We start from the raw sequence: 17,146 nt of genomic DNA on the forward strand, positions 1-17,146 counted from the left end.
GAGCAGAATATTTCAGAAAAATTCAGTTCACTCTTTAATTAAACACATTGCTTTCTAAGTTGAGATGTTAATGAGATCTCAGTTGTGAGTTTAGAGTTATTAATTCCAGCTAATTTGGTTTAGAAAGTATTGAATGAGAATGAATTGAGTTGATATTGAGATATCAGACCTTGATGTTTTGGCAAACTGAGCATAATTTCAGATATTTTAAAATCTCTAAAAACTCTTGAGGAGTAATTTGGCAACAACTCTGAAAAGCAGAATACACAATCACAAGTCCCAGTTCTCTCTTTATGTTATTTATTTCCAGAAGAAACAATAGAGATATTAAAAAGTGCTCATTTTGTATTTGTCTTTCCCATTTACTTTCACTCAGTGGACATACTTTAACTGACCTCAAAGTCATTTCCCAGAACGTTTCCTCAAGTATTCTCATGTTACCTGACGCAGAATGTTCTGATTGTTCTTCGAAGGGAGATGTTCTCAGAGATGCAGGTATAAGTCTCACGCTTACATCTTTGATGGGCTGTGATAAGCTGTACAGCAGACGTGTTGAGTCTTGTCCTCTTGAATTTGTGGTGTCTGATTTGTCATCAGTATCTAGTTCAGGAGGAGCACAAGACAGACGATTGCTGTTATTTAATACTTTCTCTATTTGCGACAATATGTTGGCTGTCAAACATGACGGACCTGATGTGTCTGCTTTTGTGAGGGCTGCATGCTTGTTGATAAGTTTTAAGACAAACCCATTCAAAATTCTATTTTTTGTTTTGTTTAATAGACAAGTGATCTACTGTATATGGTATAACGTTATTGTTTATGTCAGTCATGTACAACTAATACAAATGATGTATTGTTTGTTTTCACAGTAAAGGCTTTTCCTATATAGTAAGGAAATATTTTAAAGGATGTTTTCCTGTGTGCTGGCATAGTGTTCAACCTAAAGAGGGTTGAAGGCAAAAGGCTCATCACACGTTCTTGAATTCCACCGTCTCAGTATTGTTGACATATAGACAGAGGAACAGTCTGAACTGATACAGTCACCTAGAGCGTATGTATTTATTTATGTGGAAATATACATACACACTATTGTTCAAAAGTAAAACATTTTGGGCCAGTTAGATTTTTAATGTTTCTGTATGTTATTATGCTCCATTTATTTGATTAAAAAAATACAGTAAAAATGTAATATTCTAAAATATTATAATTTAAAATATATATTTTCTCTTTTAATATAATTTAAAATGTACTTTATTCTGTACACATTACTCACATGATCCTTCTAATATGCTGGGGTCAGTAATTTTCTTTTTTTTGTTGTTGTTGAAAGAAATGAATACTTTTATTCAACAAGGATGTGTTAAATAGTAATAATGAAAGGGAGGAGGAGGGTTTCAGAGGAACTCTGAAAGCTTGCTGTGAACTGCTCTAGTGGATGCTAACCAGACATTTAAATGCAAAGCTGTAAGCTCATTGGCTGCATATGCAACATGAACCAATCAGCTTGGGCCAAGTAGTTTAACACTGAATATCATCAGTTTGCGGTAAAGACCCATCAGCCTGTGCCATCTAAAGTTTCATGACAGAACTTGAAACTACTTGGGATGTAATTAAAAATCTTATGGATCCCAAACTATTTAAATGGCTGTGTGTGTGTGTGTGTGTGTGTGTATAAGAAACTAGAGCTCAACTTTCTGTCTACAGTTGCCACAACAAAACGTACATTCTGAGTATTGAATGAATGAATGAATGAATTATAAAGTTGAGCTCTAGTTTCTTCCACTCAGATACAGCTATCCAGCATGGATGAAACCATCAGCATCCTTTAGTTTCTTATCTTTGATACTCTATTAAAGTCAGACATTGTCTCCGTAAAGAGTTGTTTTTCTTTCGGTGTATGAGTTTTTTCTAAAATGAATCTGTAGATACTTTAGTGATGTTTATAGTAATGGAGCTGCTTTGATTCCTGTGGTGCTCTTGTGCTTTGGGTTCTTTCCTCTTAATAGATGCCCATCTGGATGCCAGACACTATGCACATCTGCTGTGGCTGCACACAATATTCAGAAATTCTCATCCTAGCATATAAACATACACGAAGACAAACACTGGTACACACAATTGCCGAAGCATAAAATCAGTGAGCTATTCATATCTCTTGAAGAATGTTAAATTATATTTTCCAATAGTTTTCCCCAGGTTGAGCTAGCAGATATTTCCAGAATAGTTTTATGTGTATGTAATTCGATTGACACGATGCCAGACAATCAAATTTGGTCAATTTGCATTGCCAAAAGCTGATGAAATTGCCAAGGGCTGCAAAATCCATTTCATCACACTGATAGAGACTAACTTAACTGAGTCATTTTGAACATGTTGTCAATATTAAAATGGAGCACCTGGTGCTCATATTAAATTAAAATATTTAGTCTCAAGCCATCAAATGGATATGAGTCAGGTACTAAGCAACAACGTGTAATTTAAGAAATCTTAAACTCTGCCGAGGTGTACTGTAACCAAACCTAATTAGTTGTCATTCTTTATTTATAATATCCAGTGCAGGGGTCAGGACTTGGGACAAAGGGCAGTGTCGTACCCGACCTCTCCCACACAGCTCTTAACAACTCACTAAGGCCGGCCTCCCTGTAAAAGCCATTAGCTAACTGTTGTATTTCTGTCACCTCCCATCCTCTCCGAGAGTAATGGTTTGACAACAGTTCTCAGCCATTAGATATTTGTGACCCTGGACCACAAAACCAGTCTTAAGTCGCTGGGGAATATTTTTAGCAATAGCCAAAAAAAAAAACATTGTATGGATCTATCTATCTATCTATCTATCTATCTATCTATCTATCTATCTATCTATCTATCTATCTATCTATCTATCTATCTATCTATCTATCTATCTATCTATCTATCTATCTATCTATCTATCTATCTATCTATCTATCTATCTATCTATCTATCTTATAAACACCATTTGCAGATATTTTGAGTTAGATATCCAACAGTATGACCACCTAGATGTCATTTTCAATTCTATTGAAATTAAGTTGTATTGTATTGATCTATGGGAAACTGCTTTTATGTTCTAAGCTGTGAAAGTGAGCAGACCATTTGGGATGAGGACTTTGAGAATGCTTCCACTAGAGTTGCATGATGGGAAGGTTTTGAGAAGCACGGCTATGGACTTCCATGTTCCCATTGTGTGTTTTTGGAGGTCTAAGTGGAGGAGAGGCCCGAGCCACTCAAGCCAAAAGCAGGAAAAGCACTTTACCTTTTCTCTCGCTCCTTCACTGGATAGATATCCCATTCAGTGAAAGCATAGTGCCATTTAGGAGAGGCAGACGGTGGCATGCATAAGTGGCAGATATGGGATTCCTTGAAATGGTCTTCTCTGAAGAGCTCTTGAGCAATTGCAACTTTGCAATTTTTTGCAAAACCTTTGCAATCTCATATGAACATTTGATCTGGAACATCATCATTTTGTAATATCCTAGAAATATACAAGGAAATTAATTTTGATTCCCAGTCTGAGCACTCATTAGTCAAGAAGAGAGATGATTACCAGAGAACTTACAAATAAACTTGAATTGAACTTAATAAAAAGCTTGTGATGTAAATTGGCTCACCAGAATTTATTCTTAGAAGTGGCTCTGGTCCAGCATGGATGGAATCTGGTGGGTTCTCCCTCACAACTGAGTCTCCCTGAGAGTTCCTCAGATTTAGATACGTTCATGGTAGACGAGGCATGGCAAAAATATGTGTACTAAGAATGGATGAATGTTTCCAGTGGCAAACCATCAACAGCTGTTTACATAGTGTGTGTGTGTGTGTGTATGTATATATGTGTGTGTGTGTGTGTGTGTGTGTATGTGTGTATGTAATGTTATCTTGTTCTTTTTATAAAACATTGTCGCCTTTCATACATGATGGGTTCTTTCTGTTGCTTCGTTTAACCTGGTTGGTGAATATGTACCTGCACAGCTGTTAAGGGTTCTCTGTGTCACACGGGAGTGAATCATTGACAGTCTTCACTAATGTGTGCCAGAGTGTGAATGCTGCGACCATGAATGACGTGACATATTAACAGACCCGTGGATCGTGACTTTCTCTGCATTTCTAAATATAACTCTTGGCGCTGACAAAGTCAGACAGAGATTTATAAATCTCCAATGACCGAGAATTATTTCAGTGCCTGTTCAAGGATAGAATGAAGAAATGTAGAAATGTAGTCTGTTTAATGTAATAAAGTAATTGAGTTATTTTCCCGTTCAGTGCTTTGCTGGCTTTTTCAAATATACTGCTGGCATGTTTTAAATATATGATGGTAATTAAGTTTGATGGAAAGAAGTCATGGAATGATTTCTGACTTTATGCTCACTGGTAGAATTTTTTCTTTTTCTTTTAAACATTAAGATGTTTTCCCCGCTTGCATTGGCTTGGGCAGGGTTTTTAGCAGAAGAGAGACACCTGTTGGTGTAAATGCAAATTTGCTCTCAAATAGAGCACAGACCTCAGTGCGTAATCTTATAACCATTTTAGTTCTAAATAATTGATACAGAAAGCTTATGTTGATGGTGTGGCCTTGAAGGTTTATTAAAACACAACAGCAATACTGTCTGGACATGATAGCACCATGGTGTACCTTGAAGTGTCATATAAACACTATTACCTCCTGATACAATCACATTACCATAAAACCAGCACATTACCATACACATATAAAGAAGTGTTATTCTTAGACACACAGATTTTGAGTGAAACTACACTTTGCTGGTCTAAGTTTCTTTTTTACCTGCTGCAGAGCAAGAACAAAACCCGTGTTCTGATAATTGCAGCATCCTACAGCTGTGAGACATTGGCACGGAAAACCAAATTTCAGAGTGTAGTGAGTGTGTTTATACCACAGAGTGTGAATTACAGGATACACTCTGTGTTCATGACATGGAAAATAGTTGTGAAATACTCTTGATTTTAACTGCAAAGATTTGACATGTCATTATAACAGTGTCTGGGGTGTTTTTCACACTGAACACATATGTACAGGCTGTCATTGTGTTTTGTGTAAGTATGCTCAAAACATTACCACATGTCCTGAGTTGGAGGAAGCAACTAAATGGAGGAAGTAATTAAGACACAGATAAGTAAATTGTCCGCTTATTATTCCTTTTTTTATAGTAAAAAAACTCAATTTCCCTGAAAAGCATGACCAAAACTGAAAGTTCCGTTATCATTTACTTATTTATTTCTTTGTGAAACTTTTAGATTTTTCTTTCGTCCATAGAAAATGATAGATAAAATTGTAATGAAGTTACAACAAATGGCAACTATAGCTTTCAAGCCTCAAAAGATGTCCTATGATAGCTTTGGGTGAGAAAAAGACATCATTTTATATAGTGAAATCTGCCCTAATTCCTTGTCTTGTTTTTAAGAGTCTATGATAGAAGTTGTGATGAAACTGAACTGAATCAAATGATTAATGGAAAAGTTTTGACTTGAGAATAACTTCTTAGAACAATAAGTAAGGTGAAACGTGCTCAGGACGACATGAGGATGAGTAAATGTTGACCCAATTTTCATTTCAGATGAATTGTACTCCCTTTCGTTTTGGTTGTCTGATAGATTTATGTTTTTCTTCTCCTTTATCAGGACTCATCTATCTGTCTTGTGATGGTGTAAGCATGATGATTTATTCGTGTTAACGTGGTTTTCGAGAGGACTAATGCATTCTATCAACAAACCTTCCTGTAAGCAGCCAGCTTTGATGAACAAATTCTGCTGAAATCCACATTAATGTTGAAAATATACAAAAAATTAAAAATAAAACAGCAGAGCTTTTGAGATGGCTGTCAAAACACTTTAGCATGTGGGAAACTGGCTGAAGTCCAGCGTCTGGAAGTGTTTATCTGGTGCACAGAGAATTTCTGCTAGATGTATTTTTCAGGAAGCACATCTGATTGATTTTTTTTTGCCTTGTTTAGGGGATCTGGTGTCTGGAGGGAAGGTCCTGAGGTATTCTTGTGGTTCAGGTTTAGCTGCCTTTCCTTGTATAGCAGCTCACTTGAGAGGTTTTAATAGAAGACATGTGTGGCAACAAGACATATTGACCTCTGAGGTCAGAAAGCGAACACCTGCTCTATGGCTCCAGATTATAGTTTCTTAACACGTTTGGCCACAGCTTAGAAAAGTTTTCTCCATTGCCTCTCTTTAGCGTTTCTATGTATTTAGAATGTCAAGAAACATTAACTTGAGCTTTTGATGAAATAGACAGGCTGCGAAAATCCAAGCTGTGCTTTTTCTGTCACCTCACTTTGGGTAAGATCCTGAAAAAAACCGCAACCTGTTTACGAAGTGTCACGTTTAACATTCCCCAGATGTTTGGGAACATTTGGAGCATTGAATATTACTCTTCAGACCCCCAATCCTTATTTAGCCTTTAGGCTGTTGGAGTGCTTAGAGTCACCACTTTGCAGTAAGGAAATTTATAAAGTATGAACATCTAGGTTTTACTTGAAACTGGAGGAGTGTTGGTTTTTGCCGTAAAGCCTTGGCATCCTTCAGTGCAGTAGCTTTTTGGCTTGGTTCACAGCAGCCACAATGCTAGAAATGCGCTATCAATTTCCAGCCATGGGGCCGGTGAATTTAAGACCCGCGATGCAAAGACGTCATGGGCTTATTTGGTATACGGCTACACTATAATCCTCCCATATATTTCCTTTTTTCGTTTTGTGGAGGACCGTTCTGTTGTGTATCATATTTTACACTAGTCATGTCCGCCGTGACAAACAAGCCGAAGTGATTTTCCATGGTAAAAGTGATCCAAATATTTACTAGACGAGGCTCTTCCACCACGTGCAGGACTCCCGAAATGAACATATCGTTTTAAGCTGCCATTCTTTATTAGGATTCAAACAATGTCGGCTGTATTTAGATTCACATTAAGGTCAGTAGTTACAATATCATTATTTATAGGGGACACAATGGAGAAATCAATAAACATTAATAGCTCTTCAAAAGCCTCCATCTATTTTTTTGTCCAGTTGTACTCTTAATGAAACTTTGCCATCATTTACTTAATTTGTTATCATTTACTTACCACTCACGTCATTTTAAATTTGTATTATTGTTGTTTTTGCTCTGTGGAATAATAAAAGAGATAACATTTGAGTATTAGGGAGTGACTAATTCTCCCTATTAGTTGCTTAGCAGCGTGCCTATTATTAACATATTGGCTGACTATTAGTATAAATCACAAATGCATGACTATATTCTTCATCCCTTATCCTACCCAATACCTAAACTTAACAATGAACTTACTAATTACTAATAAACAGCAAATTAGTAGTTATTTTAAGGCAAAAGTCGTAGTAAATGGTTTGTTAATTGTGAGAATTGGACCAAAAAAATTTTTTTTTGAAGAATCGTCATCCATCCTTTTTCATAACCACATCTTTCAGCTTCTAAAAATGTCAAAAATGCCAAGTCTTGAATTCATCCTTTATTTGTGCAACAACAACAACAACGTCCATCTATTCTTTCCTTCATAAATACCCTGAGAACATTTGAGACTGGATCATTAAATCATTTCAGCTTTGATTCAGGAGCAAATCATTCATCTAGAACAAATTGTTTCAATGATTCGGTTTCAATTTTTTTATTTGTATTCCATGGAAAACACGTTTAAAATCACACGAGCATGATTAAATGACCGAATAATCTTTTTTTGGTGAGCTGTTCTTTCAAGTGCACCCACAGAACACCAAAACGTATACACTGACTGATCTGATTATTCTATACTAATTAACTATAGTAAAAAATACCAATCCAGCCCTAAGAGGAAAACTAGCAAGAGTGAGCTCAAATAAGGCGTACTCTGATTGAGATTTGTGGATGAAAGCAGACAGTCAGTGGGCGTCCTTGAACGGCTCAGCCGAGTGTGTTACCACAGCTGCGCCAGTCCTGTTTAAATTAATTTCTGGACAAAAACACACAGAGTGACTTCTGACCCAAAGAGCTTCATCAGCAGTCAACAAATGTTTTTCACTCTTAAAATCAATAAGCTCTCAGTGTGCCTTTTGAAGGTAGACTCGCACTCCTGCTTTTTTCTTTTTTTCTCAACGGAAAGATGTCAGCCAAACACATACGTAGGAAATCAGTATCAGAAATGGCTCTTTTGTGTTAGTCACAGAAAAGTAACAACAGTTTGTGACTATCGTCTATCTGTTTTATTAACCCTGATTTGGTGCTAACACAAACCTACTGTTTTTCATCATAAAATGAGACTGGTTTGGAAGCTGTGACGTGGTTGGGAAATGAGTATTACCCGGGTGATGTGCTCCCAAAAAACCCAGCTGACCTAATCGTGTTGTTTTTGCCAACCATGAAGGCAGCGGTTCTTCAAAATGTTTTGTCAGAAAGAAGAATTCATTACATCTTATCTGGAGGGCTACTTCAGTGCGTACTTCCCAGTGATTGTAATTTCCTTTGGCCCAAGGCCCAGCTGTGAACCTCCACTAGCAAAACTCCTGCCACTGAGGAGTGGACGTGTGATATTGTGAGATTACGGAGTTGCACCTCTTTTTAATTTAACTCCTGACTATTGTATGTTGGATGTCGCCCATTAGGGGTTCCAGAATCACTGGTGCTCCTGTTAATTAAAGCTTAGGCTGTGAAATAATAGAGGAGAATTCCCAGACCTTTGCCACTATGCCCCTGTGAAGCCACATATTGCAGCACCAGAATTGTGATGATCAGGCACTCATTAGATGTTGCCTCTGTCTGTCAGTCCTCAAGCAGCTGAGCATAAACAAATGAGTTGGATTCATTTGAGCACATTCTGTCTTTCTCTCACACATGGGTGTTTCTTTAACTGCAGACTCTTGTGGAAATTGAACTCTCTTAGCACACACTTTCCACACCATTACTTGTCCGTGAAAGGATATACCAAGCATTACAGGAAAATGTTGTGTTTTTGCTCTGAAAAGAATTAAAATTTCCTTCACATTTCAAGTTATGTTTTAATGGCATTCTGTCGTGGAAATTGTTAAAATGGCAAAAAAAAAACAACAACTCATGGGTAGCTTTTTATACATCTTAAATGAACAAAATTAAATATTTTCACTATATTAGCACCATTTCTTACGTTTTTATTTTTTTACTTTTTATTTTAATTAATTTTATTTTCACTGAAATAATTAAATTGAATATTATGTGCAATACAAATATTATATAATAGATATTTAATTGAATGTTTTGTCTCATCTCATCTCAACAATGCTCTGCATTGACACTGTTGTTTTCTTGGTAATCAAGTACAGTAATTCTTTTATATAAATATACATCAATATTATATATTCTTTCCCTTTGAAAATGTATGTGAATTTTTTTTGCTCTTTATATGTTAATAAACATTACTATTCAAATTCAAAATTAAAATAGTTTATTTCTTTGTTTAGATTATTGCATTTTAATCAATTTTATTTTAATTTGATTAATTGGAATGTATATGATGTGCAATAAAAATGTAATTTTCATTTAACTGAATGTTTTATTTCATATTATCTCAAGCATGTTCTTTTCTTGGTACACTGTTGTTTTCTCGGTAATCAAGTAAAGTAATATTTGATAAATATACATCAGTGCATTTGCTCTTTATGTTAATATATATTAATATTAAAATAGTTTATTCCATTATTGTTTCGATAACTTCATTTTAAAACTATAGTAATTCAATCTTTTTGTTGTTGACATTTTTAATAAAGAAACACTGGCTCTGGGACAAAGATAAAGCTACATATCCATAAATGGATTTTTCAAAGTGGTCAGAATAAATGATAAAGACCTGGTAGAAAGCTGCAGTGGACCAAAACAATCCATAAAAGGGTTTTATTCTTTGCTTATGTCTTATCTTGCCTGGGGCAACAACGCTGATGCGTTGGTCAGATGTGTTTAGGTACTGGATGAGGTGACTCATTACCAGTATATTTATGTGTTTTTGTGAGGCATGGGTGCTGTCTACAGTGCTGGGTACAGTGAATGGTGTTTTAAAAACCCAGTGTCCCATTATGTTTGACCATACATGGCAATCAATCACGTTCCACTGAACTGCAGACGTGTTTATACATTTGCTGCCCTTTACACTATACACATTGTGTGGTCGTAATCTAACCCCCATATGAACAAAAGGCAGATGGTAATCTGAGCTGGATTTATGTCTGTTTTGGTGTGACACACCGTATTACTAGCCAGACGGAGCGTATACACATTTTGAGCACGTCTGCATGTCCGCGTCCTCATTACATGGACATGAGCCGCATTAACAGGAGTAAATATTTAGCTCTAGTTCAAGGACATTACTTTTAGATCAGGATGTGGGATAGTGATGTACAACTGATGATAAAAGCTTTCGGAAATTGAACACAGGTTTAAAATCTTTTCATGTTTGAGCATAAAATGTCATTTTTTGTCATATTATGACTATCATGAGCTTTTGACAATGATGGTGCCAATCATGCTTCAACCAAAAAAATTAAATAAAATGGCTAGTCGGCTCAATGTTTAAATGTTTTAAAAAGAAGTCACTCATGCTCACCAAGGCTGCATTTATTTGGTCAAAAATACAGTAAACCTGCAATATTGTGACATTTTACATATTAAAATAACTGTTTTCTAAATTAAATAATAATTGAGGACCAAATAAGCATATTAGAGTCATTTCTGAAGGATCATGTGACTAAAGACCCAAGTAATGACTGCTTAAAATTCAGCAGCTTTGCATTAACAGGTTTTATTTTTATTATATATATATATATATATATATATATATATATATATATATATATATATATATATATATATATATATATATATATATATATATATATATATATATATATATATATATGAAAATAGAAAAAAAGCTATTTTAAATTAAAAGAATATATTTAAATATTGCGTTTTTACTGTATTTTCTTATCTTATATATATATATATATTGTGTATACTTGGATTTGTGGCCCACTAATCCGTGACTGATTTTGATATATAGTTTTTCCATTGTCTTTTCAGATGTTTTATGACGCATCCAGTGCAGAGGTTTCCACAGAAAACAGATTCATGTTTGTCTGTCGTTTAGTGCAGAAGCCAGGTTCCTCTTACAAGGAAGCAAGTGTGTTCTGAACTTCTGACACTGGAATCAGCATTTAAAAAAACAGCATGCATTTAAGCTCCGAGAAGTGTCTGTCAAACCTGCTTCCCCTCGGGGGTGGCTGACTCAGCCGCAGGAACTTTGTTTCTGTGCCATGAATTACCTCCAGGTGTTTTCCAATGAGGGCATCAAGCTTTACAGTAATAGATTGTGAGCTTGTATCACGGCTGTTTTCAGTCACTCACAGCCCCGTCTGGCTGATTCATAAGGCATGCTGTGTTTTTGTAGGATGGTCGGTGTAGAGTCTCACTTGAGAATTGCCATTCATGTTTAAAAGGTGTAATTGTCTGAAGCCTTTCAAGATTCATTGATGAAAAATGTTAAGTTATATTAAGACGGACGTCACAGTAAGCAGGTACTCTGATATACCAATACAATTGTATATGCAAATAAAATCCCTCAGGGTTTATGGATTTTTAATTTTTATTTGCATTGCATAATTTATTATTTATTGGATAAACAAGACATACTAAACCCTGCAGTACTAATTTTGTATTTTTTAAATGTAATCTTTTTATTTTTAAATGTAATCTTATTTGGATATTAATACTCTACATGATTTTGTCTAATTAATTAAATAAAGCACTAATATTAGTTTTGGTGTACATAATGTATATGTGTGTACTGTGTATCTTTATTATGTATATATAAATACACACATATGCATGTATATATTTAATAAAAATATGTTACTCTTATATATGAAATATATTTATATATAATATAAATTATATGAGTTTAAATATATGCATGTTAATACATGTAAATATTTTCTAAATATATACTGTACGTGTGTGTCTTTATATATACATAATAAATATGCGCAGCACGCACACATGTATTATATAAACAAAAACTATTTTGGATGCGATGCCCAGCACTAATTTCTTTAAATAAAATGGTATGTTTTTTTTCTGGCTGATTGTGAAGTGTCCTTGATGTTAATTAAAAAAAATAAAAATAATTAGTATAAAACTTATTATTATTATACTTTTTTTGTATATTATTATTATTATTTAAAATACAATTAGGTTTAATTGTAAATAAGTCTAAATTTTTAATGGTTAGCGTTAAATGTTTTTAGGTATTTTTTTTTTTATAATTTGTTTAAAATAATGTATTTCATAAATCAATTGTTTAGTATGTTTACATTATTTACACTGTATAATTGAATATATTTAACATTTTTAATATTCACATTTTAATAAATAGTGATTACCATGTTGGTTATCAATTTAACATTTATAAATAAAGTTTTGCAACTATGGTCCAGCCCCAAACCATTTTTTAAGTAAAAACACAATCAGAAAACAAAGATGTTCTTTTGAGTTTAGTGGAATGTTTGTTGGCATTCTGCTGGCGACAGTCTTTTGTCTTCTTTCTTTTTTTTTGAGATCCCACTACAGAAGCTACAGCCCACAAAGGTCTTCCCATGAGGCTTTGGGTCACATTGCTGATGTGTGTAATATTCAGTGGGCAGCAGACACTCAGCTGACACTAGATAATGTTCCATATCTCCCCCAGTGAATCACTTTTAATGATCACCTGCTTGTGATGTCACATTCTCCTGTGGCTTCCCATCATGCCGAGGGGCATTGCAGGAATTTGGATCAGTTTGGTTTCCCCCAGTCCATCCCTCCCCTTCTGTTTTCCCAGCAACACTCCAGAAGTTTCCAAAAGGAGGTTTTTCGCAGCAATGCCACAGAAGAACCATATTTGGGTTCCCTAAAGAACCTTTCAGTCAACAGTTCTTGAAAGAACCATTTTTTGGTTGGTAAGAAGAACATTCAAGAACCTTGAAAGAAACCATAGATGTCTATAAAAAACTTGTGAGAAGTGTATGCTTGTACAGGAAGATTTTGCCAACAACAAAGTCGCCCCCCAAGCTATAAAACTCAAAGTTAAGGGAGTTGAAACATCCTGTAGTCTTTACTAGATGAGCTAAATTGAAGGTTTGGGAGACAGATGGGATCAGTAGGGGGTTGATTACATCATGAGATGGCAAGAAAAGAAAGTCCCCGATTGCCGATGTCCAGCCACTTGGAGGGTGTCCGAAAGGGCAGTGCCAAGAGAGAAAGAGTGAGTTGTGATGGTTTAAGTGGAAGAGAGAAGAAAGCACGCGGAATGGAGGGGGGAGATGCTGGAGGGGGGCTCGGAATTAAGAACCAATGAGAGTTGGAGTAAATCAAAGAGAGAGGGAGTGAAAAATACAGGGGAGGGAAAAGTGTGAGAGAGAGAGAGAGAGAGAGAGAGAGAGAGAGAGAAAGAGAGAAAGAGAGAGAAAGACAAAAGCTGAAGAGAAAGAAGCAGAAGAGGAGAGAGTTAGGAGAGAGCAGAAAAGATGGTTTGGGAAGAAGAAGTTCTGGATTAAATAACATTTAAGAACACTTTTTTTCAGGATGAAAGTCTCTCGTAAGTAAATCTACTACTTTATCGTATTTCACTGATCTGTTTTTCCACTCCATTGTCAGCGCAATAAGCCTGATGGATTGATTTATTGCTCACTTTATCACTCTTGGATAATTCACAGAATCCACACATCTGCGAAGATTAACATTGTGACAAATTAAATAAAACGACACTTTATTCTTTATACTTTTTTTGCAGTTTCTTTGAGACAATTTTCTCTCAGAAATTGCTTCACAAATAATTACCTATGCCAGTTTGTTCATTGTATTAAGTTCCTAACGGGACTTGTGACAGCTTGCCAAAGTGCCAGCGTGTGCCATGGGTGACCTTGAGGGAAAACCGTATCCCGCCTCCTTTTACATAAGCTTATTCAATGAGGAAAGGAAGGTGTCTGTGTTTCTCACAGATTTAGTGGCACTCTGCTTTTAGCATTGTGTTACAGAGTTATTGTGGTGGTGGCAGTCATCGAACACTGCATGCAGTTTGGTTGCTTTTAAAAGCGAGAGTTTCCCCTTCTGGCGGCGAGCCAGTAGCTGAGCTCATTATCCTTCCAATTCCATAAGAAAGGACAATGATGGAAAAGAAATAGTAGCTTTTAGGATACTGTTACGGAATGCTGTGCAACGTGGAATTCCCAGCTTGGGTTTCGAGCTGCAGCTGTGGGACATTGATAAGGATGCTCTACAGTACAGGACATACAGTTGCCCTCAGCGCTACTGGGAATGGACGCTTAGTCACAAAGGAGATTCCCTCACCTCCTGTTGAACCAGGTGAATGGCACTCAGTTACAGGCGCAGTGTTGACTGCCACATAGTGCTGTAGTGTAAATATGATGAACAATTATCTGATATTTTGTGTGCCATTTTTGTGTTACTTCCACTATTTTGAAAGAACCTTAATTACTCTTTTATGGGACTTTAGATGTGTTTTGATTTATAGAAATGCATGTTTTGTAGACTCTGTCATGTGGGTTTATCATTTGCGTTTTTATAGTTTATAGTAATTTCACATATTGTTTGAATAAATGTTTTAGATAAGAACTGACATTTAAAGTCGGCTTAAGTTGGTATCCACAGAGCGGTTTTTGGTTGTTTTGATTATTATGTATGTTCAGTAGCAATTAAACGGCAGAGTTTACGTCCTGTGCTTATTTTCAAAGTACATTTTTGTAATATACTAAGTTCCAAATTGGCATTAGCTGAGAGAGTTTCTTTTATAAATAAGAAAACATGAATCAAACAAAGGGCTGGTGAATCAGAATAAAATAGAACTGGTAAATTTGGGGTTAGTAGTAAACTAGTGCTTTTATTAAGTAACGTGCATTAAATGATCAAGTGACATTTAAAGACATTTACAATGTTAGAAGAGATTTCTGTTTCAAATAAATACTTTTGAACATTATGTTCATTCAATGCATTAATTTAATTCATTAAACAGTGTTTGTGTTAAATATTTAGAGAAGAACCTTCTAAACCAACTCCATACAATCAATGTTTGTATTTTGTAGTGAGTCGTATTATGGGCTTTTGAACCTCAAGGACATTTTATCTGCTAATATTTGCCCATATGTTTCCCTGTTACATGCATTTGTTTAATTCTGTCAGATAAAGAGCTTCCAGCTATAGTTTTGCTATAGGCTGAGAGCTTCATGACACTCATAAAGAACAATCTTATATCAACTGACATCTGAAGCATTTAGTTCTTCTCATAGGAGCTGCTGAAGTGAACAAACTGTATTGTTCGGTAAAGGAGGTAACACAAAAGAGTGGTAATCTTAGTGGGGTGGAGGCTGCGCTGGAATTCTCACCACGGTTATCCCTGTTATTATCAATATGATGAATAGAAACCCAGCCAATTTGCTTTCTAACGCAGCCACTACTCTCTTGGAGTCTTTGAGCATGATTTGAATCGTCAAGCAGTTTGGTGTGAGGTTCAGGATGTATAGAGATTTGAGCTGTGCTGCTGCATCATTGTATTTACTGGAGTTTAATAAGTGAAGGTGATATTATGGAGTCACCGTATTGCTGAATCAGGTGAGAATAATTCAAATGGTTGTTAAAGATATCTTTTTTTTTTGGTGTTCATGAAAAGATACTAGAATATTACTGTTAAAATGCATTAGTTGATATCTATGGTATTTATTGAGTGACAAATTAAGTCTCTACACTAGATTTTACCCTTGCATGTGTTACCTGCATTTGTTTAAACTTGCTGGTTTGTGTCAACTAATGCATTTTTTTTTTGTCTGTGTGTTGTTTTCTCTGTGTACTGGAAGCTTATGTCACTAAAACAAATTCCTTGTATGCACAAGCATACTTGGCAATAAAGCTCTTTCTGATTCTGATTCTTCTGAATCTTAGTTCATCTCTCTGTTTCTTTCTCATCCTATTGAAACATCTTTAGCTTGAATGCTGGGGATTGTAAGGCACTATTTTCTGTAAAGTTGTGAAAGTGCTAATCAGGTACATTGTAATTAAATTGATTGTGACTTATTAGATGGTATTAAAATAAGTAGCAGGTTACATTAGGTGTCGTTTATTGCGATTTGTTGGCATTGAACTTGGATTACTCAATAGCTGGTTGAAATGCGATGCAAGCTTAAACAATGGAAAGTATGTGATTATGGTATTTTATTGTTTTGTAAATATCAGATTTTGCTGTTTCAAGTCTAAACACTGACTTAAATTACTCTCGCTTGCTGACGGTATTAAATTGTGTGTATTTTGCGTAAATACGGTTACAGCAACTTTAGATTTTTTTTCATAGTTGTTCAGATAGTGACAACATCGACTTAGACTGCTAAAATTCCTTTCAAATAAATACAAATAACAATAATTAGACAATTATTGACACATATGAGTATTATAAACCAAATGTGGATTGTATAATGATATGTTGACAAGAGATGTTTGCATTAGACTTTTTATTGCAGACTTTGAAATATTGGCTATTTTTAAGGAAACATGAGATTATTGGGTAGTTTTTCTCAGTAGAAATGGAAACTTTTGCAAAAATCTCCATTTGTTCTCTATTTATTTCATTGGTTCTCATTTGTGATTTTCTTTAAGTTTTTATATTTTCAAAGGGGATAATCTTCTGTTTTAATGACCTGTGTTCTAAACCAGTTGTTTTGTTTAGCGGCCCCACAAATCATATTTATGAATGTTCCATGCCCTCCAGCAGATGATATTAATCACACTGTTTCCTAGCATTATTCCAAAGCTGACGACTAAGAGCTTCAGACATTCAGTCCTCAGACATTCTTGTACATTTTGTTAACTCCCCATAAGCTACACGTCTGCTGGGATGTGTCACGTAAAAGTCTTTGGTTATATGAATGGGATCATGTTGCCAATATGTAACTGATCTCTTAATCCTGAAGATCTTGAGCTGTCCTCATTTTTATCATGTAGGATTACGAGCAGACTTTACAGGCTCACAGGGCTATGAGATGATCTTGTAACCTGGATGGTTCCTGACCTACAAGAATAACCTTATTCATGCAGTGGCAGGAAAGGAAACTCTGATAAT

The 17,146-nt window shown here is 35.3% G+C and overlaps 1 protein-coding gene across 5 annotated transcripts in view; it reads left to right on the forward strand.

Annotated features, from left to right (window-relative positions):
* The window catches only part of LOC132107836 (stAR-related lipid transfer protein 13-like), an 82,857-nt gene that overhangs the window by 53,335 nt on the left and 12,376 nt on the right, over positions 1 to 17,146 (forward strand). The window contains exon 1 of one of the 5 annotated variants that reach the window (XM_059514112.1): positions 13,478 to 13,618. The exons of the other annotated variants lie outside the window; for them this stretch is intronic. Coding sequence (XP_059370095.1) covers positions 13,606 to 13,618 — 13 coding nt within the window. The 5' untranslated portion in view covers positions 13,478 to 13,605. Of the gene's footprint in view, positions 1 to 13,477; positions 13,619 to 17,146 lie in introns of those variants that run through there. 5 annotated transcript variants of the gene reach the window in all.

The sequence above is a fragment of the Carassius carassius genome, chromosome 28, assembly GCF_963082965.1.
Source record: "Carassius carassius chromosome 28, fCarCar2.1, whole genome shotgun sequence".
In the NCBI taxonomy this organism is placed as follows: domain Eukaryota; kingdom Metazoa; phylum Chordata; class Actinopteri; order Cypriniformes; family Cyprinidae; genus Carassius; species Carassius carassius.